Below are 13,785 nucleotides of genomic sequence, written 5' to 3' on the forward strand. Positions count from 1 at the left end.
AGGCACACAGCCTGGAGACCTGTACGACAGCATCAAAGGTCTAACAGTTGTGGTTTTAGAGTTCAAGAAAGAGAAGAGAAAGAGATTGGCACAGAAAAAAATATTTCAAGAGTGAATAGTTGAACATTTCACAAATTTAATAAGAAACTAAATTTAGGCCAGGCATGGTGGCTCAAGCCTGTAATCCTAGCACTCTGGGAGTCCGAGGCGGGAGGACTGCTCAAGTTCAGGAGTTTGAAACCAGCCTGAGCAAGAGTGAGACCCCATCTCTACTAAAAATAGAAAGAAATTAATTGGCCAACTAAAAATATATATAAAAAATTAGCCGGGCATGGTGGTGCATGCCTGTAGTTCCAGTTACTCGGGAGGCTGAGGCAGGATTGCTTGAGCTCAGGAGTTTGAGGTTGCTGTGAGCTAGGCTGAGCCATGGCACTCTAGTCCGGGCAACAAAGTGAGACTCTGTCTCAAAAAAAAAGAAACTAAATTTATATAATTAAGCAGCTCGTCAAAGATAAATTAAAAAAAAACAAAAAAAACCTAAACGTATCATAACCAAATTTTGAAGACCAAAGATAAGAAAAATCTTGAAAGCAGCCAGAGGAAAATTACACCTTATGTATTTGAGTGATTACAGATTTCTCATCAGAAACCATGATTAGCTGAAAGACATCAAAATTATTATCTTTAAAGTGCTGAAAGTGCTTAAAGAAAAGACCACTCAACCTAGTGAAATTATCCTTCAGGAATGAAAGACAATAATGGCATTATCAGTTGATGAAAACAAGAGAATTTGTAGCCAGTCGACCGTTCTAAGAGGCATGCTACAGGAAGTTCCTCAGGGGAAGTAAATGATAAGAGAGAAACAGGGAACTTCAGAAATAAAGACCAAAAGAAACGGTAACATCCTGAGTAAACATGAAAGATACTTCTGTTCTCTTAAGTTCTTTAAAATATGTAAAAGTATAGCAAGTAAATGTTAAAAATCAGATGGTATTTTCAATGTGTGTAGATCGCATACCATAAATATGACAACTATAACATAAAACAAAGTAAAGGGACCTATGTACATTTTACTTAAGTGGTAAAATAGTAACTATGGACTGTAAATAGTTAGTTATGCATATTGTTATCCCTATGGTAACCACTAAAAATATACAAAAAGATATAGCCAAAAAGCTATACAACTTTTTAGACTAAAGGACAAGAACCAAGCTGGGAGCAGTGGCTCTCGCCTATAATCCCAGCACTTTGGAGGGTCTATGTGGGAGGATCACTTGAGGCCAGTTGTTCGAGACCAGCCTGAGCAAGAACAAGACCCCATCTCTACAAAAAATAATAATAAAAAAAAATTAGCTGGACCTTGTGGTGCCCACCTGTAGTCCCAGCTACTTAGAAGGTTGAGGCAGGAGGATTGCTTGAGCCTAGAAGTTAAAGGTTGCATTGAATTATGATGAGGTCACTGCACTCCAGATTGGGCAACAGAGCGAGACACTATCAAAAACAAAAATGCTGGGTGTGGCAGCTTATTCTTATAATCCTAGCACTCTGAGAGTCAAAGATGGGAGGATTGCTTGAGGCTGGGAGTTTAAGACCAGCCTGAGCAAGAGCAAGATCCCTGTCTCAACCAAAAATAATTAGCTGAGAGTGGTGGTATGCACCTGTAGTATCAGCCACTTGGGAGGCTGAGGCAGGAGGACTGGTTGAACCCAGGAGTTTGAGGTTGCAGTAAGCTATAATGATGCCATTGAACTTTGGCCCAGGCGACAGAGACTGTCTTAAAAAATAATAAAATAAAATAAAATAAAGTAAAAAATAGGCAAAGGACTTGAGTAGAAATTTCTATAAAGAAGATATACCAATGGCCAATAAGCACATGAAAAGATGAATCAACATCACTTAACATTAGGGAAATGCAAAATAAAACCACTGTGAGATACTACCTTATACCCATAGATGGCCGTTATACGAAGGAAAAAAAAAAAAAGAAAATAACAAGTCTTGGCAAGGATGTGAATAATTGGACTTTTGTGCACTGCTAGTGGGAATGTAAAATGATACAGCCACTAGGAAAAACAGTATGGTGGTTCCCCAAAAAATTAAAAATAGAATTACCATTCACTTCTAAATATATATCCAAAAGAACTGAAAGCAAGGTCTTGAAGAGATATTTGTACACCCATGTTCACAGCAGCATTATTCATTAACAGGCAAAAAGTAAAAAGAAGCAACTCAAGTATATATCATTGAATGCTGTATAAACAAAATATGGCTTATACATAATAGAATATTTAGCCTTTGGAAGGAAATTCTGGCACTTGCTAAAACATGTATGACCCTTGAAGACATTATACTAAGTGAAATAAGCCAGACACAAAAAGACAAAATACTGTATGATTTCATTCACATGCAGTACTTAGAGTAGAGTCAAATTTACAGAGACAGAAAGTAGAATGATGGCTGATAGGGGATAGGAGAAGGGGAAAATGTGGAGTTACTGTTTAATGGGTACACCAGTTTTAGTTTTACAAGATGAAAAATATTCTGTGGATAGATGGCAGTGATGATTATAAAATGTGAATGTGCTTAATGCCACTGAACACTTAGTTAAAAAAAATGATAAAAAAATTAAACATTCAGATATGAAAAAAAGACAAATACTATATAATTCCACTTTTATTAGGGAGTCAAACTGACAGAGACAAAGAGTAGAATGGTGGTTGCCAACCAAGGACAGGGAAGAAGTGGTTTAAGAGACACAGAATTTCAGTTTTGCAAGATGAAAAAATTCTGGATATTGGTTACAAAACAATGTGAATATATTTAACACTACTGAACTGTACAATTAAAAATGGATAAGATGGTAAATTTTGGCTGTGCGTGGTGGCTCATGCCTGTAATCCTAGCACTTGGGGAGGCCGAGGCAGGAGGATCACTCAAGGTCATGAGTTTGAAACCAGCCTGAGCAACTAAAAATAGAAAGAAATTAATTGGCCGACTAAAAATATATATAGAAAAAATTAGCCGGGCCTGGTGGCACATGCCTGTAGTCCCAGCTACTCGGGAGGCTGAAGCAGAAGGATTGCTTGAGCCCAGGAGTTTGAGGTAGCAGTGAACTAGGCTGATGCCATGCACTCTAGTCTGGGCAACAGAGTGAGACTCTGTCTCAAAAAAAAAAAAAGATGGTAAATTTTACATATGTGTATTTTACCACAATTAAAAACAAAATGTTATACATACATAACACACACACACACACACACACACACACACACACACACACGATGTTTGTTTTGAGAGTTCATATGAAGAAGGGCTGGGGGAGAAGTTCATTAAGTTTACTGATTGTGTAGCAACTGTGTACCTGAAATAAAACCAAATGGTTCCTCCAAAAGAAAATTATTAATTATCCTGAATGAAATGACAATAGCTTTTGGAATTTATCAGCTCTGGTATTGATTCTAAAAGACTTGGGCTAGTTATTTTCTTATGTAAACTCTTGGTCTTTGGTGTTTTTAATTTTTACACATTGAATTCATTCTAGAAAGTTACCAGGAAATGCAATTGGGCACCAGAAGAAAAAACAGAATATTATCAAACCACTTTTGCCCAAGGCAAACACAAATGTCAAATGACATCATTGATCAACTTTATAAAAAGTACCTTAATCGGCCGGGCGCTGTGGCTCACGCCTGTAATCCTAGCTCTTGGGAGGCCGAGGCGGGCGGATTGCTCAAGGTCAGGAGTTCAAAACCAGCCTGAGCAAGAGCGAGACCCCGTCTCTACTATAAACAGAAAGAAATTAATTGGCCAGCTGATATATATATTAAAAAAAATTAGCCGGGCATAGTGGCGCATGCCTGTAGTCCCAGCTACTCGGGAGGCTGAGGCAGCAGGATTACTTGAGCCCAGGAGTTTGAGGTTGCTGTGAGCTAGGCTGACGCCACGGCACTCACTCTAGCCTGGACAACAAAGTGAGACTCTGTCTCAAAAAAAAAAAAAAAACAAAAAAAAAAAAAAAAAAAAGTACCTTAATCTATGAACCCCATTTTTCATCCAATTTGGTCTGGATGCTGAGAAGGGGTGATAGGATAGGTCATATGAATTGGAACTCCAAGAAAATACTTTGAGATAAACCCACTAAGTTCTGTTCCTCACTCTAGAAGGGTCTCTATATTTAAATCTCAGTTGTCTCATCTACAATACCATAATCTTTCTTTAAAAGAGCACCATGTATTAATTAGAAATCTAAAATCCAACTAAATATAAATATACAGTTGCTGAGGATGGCTTTTCTAAGCTATCATTTTCATGTTTCACTGTCTTCCTACTTAAGATAATATTTACTTACTTGGTCAATTTGTGGCTTTTCATTGCTGTGAGAAATTCTCTGACAATCTCAGGACTCTGGTGCCTGCATGGTGTTTTTGATATGTATTTTAATGTCTAAAAAAAAAAAACAAAGGAAAAGGCAAACATAAGGCAAAGAATCCTGAATGAGAAAAAGAGAAGGGAATGGCTTTAATTTAGTGTTCTAAAATTTTGTTTTTAATAACACTCTATAAAACAAATGTCTTCAGGAGAACCAATCTTCATATGATAGGAATTCCTGAAATAGAAAATCGGTAGCTAGAACAAGGAAGAATAATGAAATTTTAGAAGAAAAATTTTCATCTTAAAAAGAAACAATTTTTTAGTCTGACAATTTTGTTATTAAATTTCAAACAATTATTTTAAAGAGAGGGAACCCAAAGAATAAAATAGCCATGAGTCTATATGGATATATATGACAGAATAAATAAATAGCTTAAGGAGAAGTAGGATATTTGTATAGCCTCAAAGCCTCTACCCCCTCAATTTTTTTTTGGAGACAGGGTCTCACTCTGTTGCCCAGGCTGGAGTGCAGTGATACAATCACAGCTCACCACAACCACAAACCACCAACTTCTGGGCTCAGATGATCCTCCTGGCTCAGCCTCCCTACTAGCTGGGACTAAAGGCATGCGCCACCACACACAGCTAATTTCTTTTTTTCTTTTTTGTAGAGACAGGATCTCACTATGTTGCCCAGGGATGGTCTCAAACTCCTGGTCTCAGACAATCCTTCTGCCTTGACCTCCCAAAGTGCTGAAATTATAGGCATGAACCACTGTGCCTAGCCTCCAAATTTTTTTTAATTACTATGTGGATTAAACATATGCCACCAAATTCTTTGATATTTCTCCCTTCAAGAGGTGGGCTTCCCTTCCCTTTTAATGTGGGTTGGACTTGGTAAATCCTTTCTAACTATTAAATAATAAGACATGAAAATGGAAAAAACAGTAACTTTACAGTGGAGAAACCAGGCAGATACTAACTCAACCAAATGATCAAAGTTAACATCTTCAGTTATAAGATGGGTTGATATCATGTACCCTCTGATACCATGCAATGAGAAGGGCAGATCACCTCTGCGGTATTCTTCCCTAAAAGCCATCAATCCCATCTAATCACAAGAAGACATCAGACAAATGCAAATCAAGGGACATTTTACAAACTACCTGACCAGTACTCTTCAGAAGTCTCAAGGTCATGGAAGGCAAGGGAGGAGTAAGGAAATGTCATACATTGAAGGTATATTAAGGAGATGTTAACTAAATACAAAATGGTATCCTAGATTGGATCTTGGAACAGAAATAGGACAGTAATGCGATATTCAAATAAAATAATTAGTACAGCATGTACCAATGTTAATTTCTTAGTTTTGATAATTATACAAAGGTTATATAAGATGTTAACATTAGAGAAAACTATGGGAAGAGTATATGGGAACTCCCAGCACTGTCTTTACAACTCTTCTGTAAGAGGACAATTATTTCAAAATAAAATGTTTTTATATTTTTTTAAGAGGGAACCTCACTTAAACATAATTTGGGAGGAATTTCAAACCTGAAATATAAACAGTAACCTTAAGCATCTAAATTAAGAGTTTCTCAAAAGTACAAAAAATCAGGCTGGTCTCAAACTCTTCCATAATAACAAATACTAATAGACAATGAAACATCTATACAGTCCTACAGAACAAAACTCTGTAACTCCAATTCAGACAAATTGTCATTCACATTAAGAACACTAAAGGCCGGGTACAGTAACTCATGCCTCTAATCCCAGCATTTTGGGAGGCTAAGGCGGGAGGATGCTTGAAGTCTGGAGTTTGAGACCAGCCTGGGCAACATAGTGAGACCCTATCTCTACAAAAAGTTTTAAATTAGCTGGGCACGGTGGAGTGTGCCTGTAGTCCTAGCTACTTGGGAGGCTGAGGCAGGAGAATTGCTTGAGCCTAGGAGTTCGAGGTTGCAGTTAGCTATGATCGTACCACTGCTTTCCACCACCTTGTCTCTAAAAAAAATTAAAAACAAATAAAATAAATAGAATACTAGAAATATATATCCTCAGGTATAAAATATCTCAAAATATTTAATACCACAATAACCTTGCTTGAGGTACTATGAATTAAAAGAACTTAAGAATAGGGTGGCAGCAAGCTTAAACTAATTAAGTATATACAGTTAAAAGTACTTAACAGTTTGAAATCTGGTTACAAAACTAACAACAAATATTTTCTTCTTTGAAAGAGATGAACTAAATAATATAAAAGAACATGAATGAATAAATATATAATAGGGTTTTTAACACATGATTAAATGAACAAAATTGGATGGGAAAGAATGGTGACAAAAGTGCTAAATCCCTTATTTTCCATAAAAGGGATTATGATAACTTAAGTTAAAAATGTCTTTAAAAAGATAAAAGACAAGGCGGGGCGTAATCCTAGCTCTCTGGGAGGCCAAGGCGGGCGGATTGCTCGAGGTCAGGAGTTCGAAACCAGCCTGAGCAAGAGCGAGACCCCGTCTCTACTATAAATAGAAAGAAATTAATAAGCCAACTGATTTATATATAAAAAAATTTAGCCGGGCATGGTGGCGCATGCCTGTAGTCCCAGCTACTCAGGAGGCTGAGGCAGGAGCACGCCACGGCACTCACTCTAGCCTGGGCAACAAAGTGAGACTCTGTCTCAAAAAAAAAAAAAAAAAAAAAAATTAAAATGACATTAAAATCAAACATCACATATAATATAATGGCTTAAACTTTCTTTTTTAAGGACAAAGCATAAGGTTGGGAGAGAACACAGCAAAATGTCAACTAGATATTAAGATTATGAATTAGTTTTGCTTTCTTATTTATGTTTTTGGTACTTTCTATGTTTTCTACAATAAAAGGTATTACTTTTTTATAATAAAGAATTTGGCCTTGGCCCCCTCATCCCATCCCCCACCCCTAAAAATGTTTGGTCTTTGCCCTAGGCTTTTGGCAGGTAATCTCCAGGCCCTTGGAATGCTATGCTGAATAGGAGTATCTTTGGCTGGGGTCTTCATTCACACTGGATAATCTTAACAGTGTAAGTTAGGGTAGAGCAGGCTCCACCTACACAGTTTCAGGGTAGAAGCTGGTCTCATGTAAGAACTCTGGATACTGAGGCTCAGCTGAGCATGCTGGTTGGCAATATTCCACTTGTACTGTCTCATATCGATTTCAGAAGAGTAACGTGTACTGACGCCATGGGTGAGAACAATGGAAGTTCTGCATTTGGTATTTCTCCTGGACTCTGCCCTTTTTGCTTCTTCCTTTGACTATTTTTTCTTTTTTAGACAGAATCTTACTCTGTTGCCTGAGCTACAGTGTTGTGGTATCATCATAGCTCACTACAACCTCATACTACTGGGCTCACGTAATCCCCCTGCCTCTGCCTCCCCAGTGGCTGGGACTACAGATGTGCACCACCACCTCTGGCTAATTTTTCTATTTTTTGTAGAGACAGGGTCTCACTCACAGCTGGTCTTGAATTCCTGACCTCAAGCAATCCTCCTGCCTCAGTTTCCCAAAGTGCTAGGATTACAGGCATGAGCCATCTCACCCTGCCTCCTTGTCTAATTTTAATCTGTATCCCTTCCCTGTAATAAACCATAATAGTGACTATAACAGCTTTCAGTGAATTCTGTGTATCTTTCTAGTGAATTATCAAACCTGAGGGTGGTTTGGGATGGAGATTCCCAAACTTGCAACAGGCGTTTAGAAGTGAGGGCAGTATTCCTTCTAACTTTATAGCTGGCTAACCCTTTCAGTTGGCTAAACTCCTCCTACTTTTATAAACAGACTAAAAACTGGGTTACAATAAAACTTTTCAAATTAGATAAGAGGCAATTGTAATTTTGGCGGCCAGTCATCAGCAAAATAAACCAACATTTCTCGCTGGTAGTTTAAGTAGGCTTGCCAGAAGCCCAGGCTTACTTCATAGGTGATAGTATTCAAGTTCTGCTGCCCAGAACTGTGTTTATTCTTTCCACTTTCTTTACGCTGCTCTTTTAGGTCAGTTAGTAACTGGAACACCTAGGAAGAAATATAGAAAAAATTTTTACGAATAAGTTTGAGAAATGTATCTATTCCAAAGGTCAATGGTTTTGAAGCATACATAGGAAAGTGTAGTACCTCCTTTCTTCTCATAAATTCACCTTCCAACTCTTGGATTTGGGCAAATATGAGCCCCCAAAGCATGTGACATTTAAAAAATGTTCTTTTATTTAAATCAAATAATGCTATTAATTTACTTAAAATATTTCAAATGTTTCCTACCAATTTTTACCATTACCACTAATCTCCTCTGATATGAAAAATATACTGAGTATTTGAAAGTAAATTTTCCTAAAATCAGTATTTTTTAAAGAGGATTCTGCTTCTCTAATATGAAAATCTATTATAATTTCTTTTTGGAAAAGAAATATTATAAAGCAAGTGGTAAAATACAGTTCACACAAAAAAGAAAGGAGACTGGGCACAGTGGCTCGTGTATGTAATCCTAGCACTTTGGGAGACTGAGGCGGGGGATCACTTCAGGCCAGGAGTTTAAGACCAGCCTGGGCAACATAGTGAGACCCCTGTCTCTACAAAAAATAAAAAAACTAGCCGGGTGTGGTGGTGTATACCTGTGGTCCCAACTATTTGGGAGGCTGAGCCAAGAAGATCACTAGAACCAGGGGTTCGAGGTTATAGTGAGCTACAATCACATCACTGCACTCCAGCCTGGGTGACATAGCAAGATCCTGTCTCGTTAAAAAAAAAGAAAGAAAGAAAGAAAAAGTGCTATAGATCTTTAGAAGCAAACTTTCCTGGCCAGGAGTGTTGGCTCAGGTGTGGGCTCACATCTGTAAACCTGCCACTTTGGGAGGTAGAAGTGGCAGAATGGCTTGAGGTCAGGAGTTTGAGACTAGCCTGAGTAACAAACATGGTGAGATGCTGTCTCTGCAAAAATATTAAAAAATTTGCCAGGTGTAGTGGTACCTATAGTCCAGGAGGTTGGGGCAGAGGATCACCTGAGCTCAGGTTTTTAAGGTTGCAGTGAGCTATGATTGTACCACTGCACTCTAGCCAAAGCAACAGAATGAGACCGTCTCAAAACAAACAAAAAATTAAAAACAACCAAACAAAAAACATATTAAAGAGAAAAAGGAAATTTTTCCCTGAAAAAAAAAGTTGTATGTGCATTAGTGCTGGGGTACAGAGGAATCTTGTTCTTGTTTTAGAGAATCTACCAGAGAATTGAAGGAAATATAGGCTCACACACCATTACTAGATACAATGCAAAACCCCTGTTTGGGTAAGACCCAATGAATCCAATGATTTCCCAAAGGATAAAATACCCAAACACCTAGCAAAGTTCAAACTGGACAAGGAGGTTCCTAAAAGCCAAAGGTTTGCCTAAAAACCATTTCCTTCCTGTTATGAGCAGCAACCATTTATAATGAAACTTTAGGAAGGGAGGAACATGGGCAACTGTGTTTATTCTACTACCTTCTATATAATACACAACGGAGACCCAGACCTCCTCTAAGTCTTCATGAATTTAGACTCTGGCATATGGAAAATTGAGAGTCAATGTATGAATTGTTCTTTCTACACCTGGAGTTAACCTATCAGATGGTTTTGCTGGTACCTAACAGGACCCAGGCAAAATATGAGATAGACAAATATATTGATATATCTCCTCTCTCACCAACCTCCTTCCTTCTTTCCATTTCCCCAGCAACCCCACTCCCAAACCCTCAAAATTATCAATCTGTTAATTCCTACTAAATTATTCATAATGGCAAGTCAACTAAACTCTCACTTTCAAAATGAGGATGTTAATACCCACAAGACTATTTGAGAACTGAAATAATTAATTATAAAAGCATTTTATAGATAAAGGGTAGTAATTAGGAAAAGATACAAGTATTTTAATAGGAAACTTTTACAGATAGAAATGACTCTAAAATAGATGCTTCCATCCTATGAAGGCATCCCAAATAATAATCTAGAATCTTCAGGATTTAGGGAAGATTTCCTACTATAAACTAGTCTTCTCAGCTTCCCTGAAGTCCTTTGAATAATTTACCAAGCTTAGAATATTCCAAAGTCCACCAGATGGTGCCATCTGTCCTATTTTAAAGTGGAAATCCACATGAGTTCAGTTATTTCTAACCAAAATTAATTCAATACTCTTCAGAAGCAAAGGGCAAACTATCAGCCCACTTCAAAGCTACTTACCTCATAGTTACTAAGCAGCGCAGAATTGGCATCCTTCCTGCAAAAGAAAAGTAAACTATCGTCAGTCTAGCCTCTCACATCTCTTTCTAGGTATTAAAGATCTGTAAAATAATTCCTGTCAAGATCTAGTAGTCCAGGTCAGGAATTTGGGGACTGTATATTAAAACTGAGAAATGTCCTAAGTCTTACATGGTTCAACTAGCTGTGGGCAATCTGAGAGCAGACTTTGCTTTTTACAGCCATAGCATACCATACACCCATCACCAGGTAGGTGATTAAAATACTATAGTTATCCCATGCTTATGTAGGTAGAAGTTAAGAGAAGTCAGACATCTGGGAAAAGTTAGTTACAGGGAGAACATGCGCACAAAACCACAAAGCGGGAGGGCCAATAAACAGAATAAGGTTGTAGAAATAACTGGAGAAACAAAGTGCCGTCCCTCTCATATCCATGTCTTCTCCCCAGTACTATCTGCCTCCCATCAGCTACTGACATCTTGGGTGGCCAAGTCCTCCTACCGAATCAACAAAAATGGACTACTTAACACTAACATCACCACTGGGAATTCCAACAATGGCCAAGAATACTGTCAAATATCTACAAAACTCCAAAGGTGTTCATCTTCTATATTAAATCAACAGGTAGAGTTCATGTGTTAAGCAGTGGTCAAAAGCCTGATGTTAACAGTCATTCAAGACAATATATTACAATGTAATATAGTTATATTATCAGCATAATGTTATACTAACAATGGCTGGATACTTTCTGAACAGCCCTCTTTATCATATGTGAAAGAACACAGCAATGTGATTTATATTAAATCATAATTGATCAATTCTACAGTATCACATCAGAAAGTATTTATTGCTTTTAGCAATGAGGAGGCAGTATAATATGACAATTAAGAACACAGTTGTGAAATCAGACAGATTTGGGTTCATATTCTGCCACTTTTAAGGTATGTGAGGGTTTTTTGTTTGTTAGAGACAAGTTCTTACTCTGTTGCCCAGTCTAGAGTGCAGTGGCACGATCATAGTTTACTGTTACCTCAAACTCCTGGGCTCATTCAATCCTCCCGACTCAACCTCCTGAGTAGCTGAGACTATGGGACTACGCTCGCACCATGTTCAAGCTAATTTTTTTGTAGAGACGAAGTCTTGCCATGTTGCCTAGGTTGGCCTCGAACTCCTGGGTTCAAGCGATCCTCCAGGCTCCACCTCCCTAACTTCTGGAATTACAGGTGTGAGCCACTGTGCCCAGCCCAAGGTATGTAGTTAATTTCTCCCTCTACTTACCCCTCTAAAACAAAAAATGAGGATAAGCTAGAATCTACAAGTACAGCCTAGATTCTAAACCCAGCTCCACCATACATTAGCTGTGTGAATTTGGACAAGTTATTTAATTTTCCTATGCTTAAATTTTCTTACCTATAAAATGGCAATTTATAGTACCAACCCTGTAAGATCATTTAAATTGAAACATGTAAAATACCTGTAACACAGTAAGTGCTCATTAAACACCATTATCATTACTAATACCTGTGCTACTATCCCCACCACAGCCTCTCCACAGCTCATATAACTGTTATAATGAAATAAGACAACAAATTTTAAAAGTTTATCATAGTTCTTGGTACTTAAGATCTCCATAAATGAACCTTATTATTTTTTAAATATATTAATCTTATTCATTTCTCTTTAAAAACCCTGTGATATAGGAGCTATTAGTATTATTCCTACTTTATAAAACTGAGGCTCAGAGATTAAATAGCTTGCCCTAGGTCACACAGCAAAAAGCCTTAGGTGGAATTCTGAAAAATGAGACTGGATTGGATGGATGGAAACCAATAATGCACAATCCTAAAAATTCAGGTAGAGGAGTTTGAACTTGACATAATGAGGAACGAAGACTACTGTATGTTCTTAAACCAGGAGTGGGCTCGATGATGAAAATGATGACGCCAAATTTGAAAAACATAAGCCAAACAGATAGGTGATTTCCCCAGTCAATAAACAAAGCAAAACCAGCAGGTGGTTAACCCAGAGATTGACCTAGGCCTTAGGTCTTCAGCACGTCAGCACAGTGATGTCAGCACTATAATCAAATAAGCTTACCAAATGCTAATAGTGACTCAACAAATAGCTACAATTTCACAAAAGTGCTGATTTGTCTGAATGATCACAAGTGCACTCAGGTCACAAAGAATATATTTTAAAAGAACCTAATATAGGAAGGACAATGCAGAATTAGCATATCTGATACAGTTCATTTAAAATTGAAAATTACAGGCTGGGCAAGTGGCTCACACTTGTAATCCTAGCACTCTGGGAGGCCGAGGCGGGCGGATAGCTCGAGGTAAGGAGTTCAAAACCAGTCTGAGCAAGAGCGAGACCTTGTCTCTACTATAAATAGAAAGAAATTAATTGGACAACTAATATATATAGAAAAAATTAGCCGGGCATGGTGGCACATGCCTGTAGTCCCAGCTACTCGGGAGGCTGAGGCAGCAGGATTGCTTGAGCCCAGGAGTTTGAGGTTGCTGTGAGCTAGGCTGATGCCACGGCACTCACTCTAGCCTGGGCAACAAAGCAAGACTCTGTCTCAAAAAAATAAAGACCAGCCTGAGCTAGAGCAAGACCCCGTCCGTCTCTACTAAAAATAGAAAAAATTAGCCAGGCATGGCAGCACATGCCTGTAGTCACAGCTACTTGGGAGGCTGAGGCAGGAGGATCGCTTGGGCCCAGGAGTTTGAGATTGCTGTGAGCCAGGCTGATGCCACAGCACTCTAGCCCAGGCAAGAGTCTGTCTCAAAAAAATAAAAAATAGAAAATGACAAATCAAACCACACATCATCTTTGTCTACTTAATTAGGAAGTCAGTCCACAAGGCTTCCTCCTATCTTTGCTTGAAATTGAATTTACAACTCCCTGTGCTCTCTAAAATATGAGGCACTAAGACATCCCTTCCAAGAATGGCTGATTAGGAAAAAAATACAAATGTTATTTTTCTTCAGAGCCAATGGATCCATCCCAGGTGCCAATGTTACAACTTCATCTCCAAATTATGGCACCTTCTCTGTCATTCAGAATATTCCACACCCAAGGAAATCTGTCTTTGGCCCTTCTAAGTTTCTGCCCCAACTACTCAAGTCAATATTGTTAATGCAA

The 13,785-nt window shown here is 38.2% G+C and overlaps 1 protein-coding gene across 1 annotated transcript in view; it reads right to left on the bottom strand.

Moving 5' to 3' along the window:
- The window catches only part of CRCP (CGRP receptor component), a 34,112-nt gene that overhangs the window by 13,998 nt on the left and 6,329 nt on the right, over positions 1-13,785 (bottom strand). Inside the window, exons 2-4 of the mRNA XM_012764091.3 lie at positions 10,618-10,654; positions 8,326-8,424; positions 4,349-4,443 (exon numbers count right to left, since the gene is read on the bottom strand). Of these exons, the coding sequence (XP_012619545.1) occupies positions 4,349-4,443; positions 8,326-8,424; positions 10,618-10,654 (231 nt within the window). The remainder of the gene's footprint in view (positions 1-4,348; positions 4,444-8,325; positions 8,425-10,617; positions 10,655-13,785) is intronic.

Source organism: Microcebus murinus, chromosome 19, assembly GCF_040939455.1.
Source record: "Microcebus murinus isolate Inina chromosome 19, M.murinus_Inina_mat1.0, whole genome shotgun sequence".
NCBI classification, from domain to species: Eukaryota; Metazoa; Chordata; class Mammalia; order Primates; family Cheirogaleidae; genus Microcebus; species Microcebus murinus.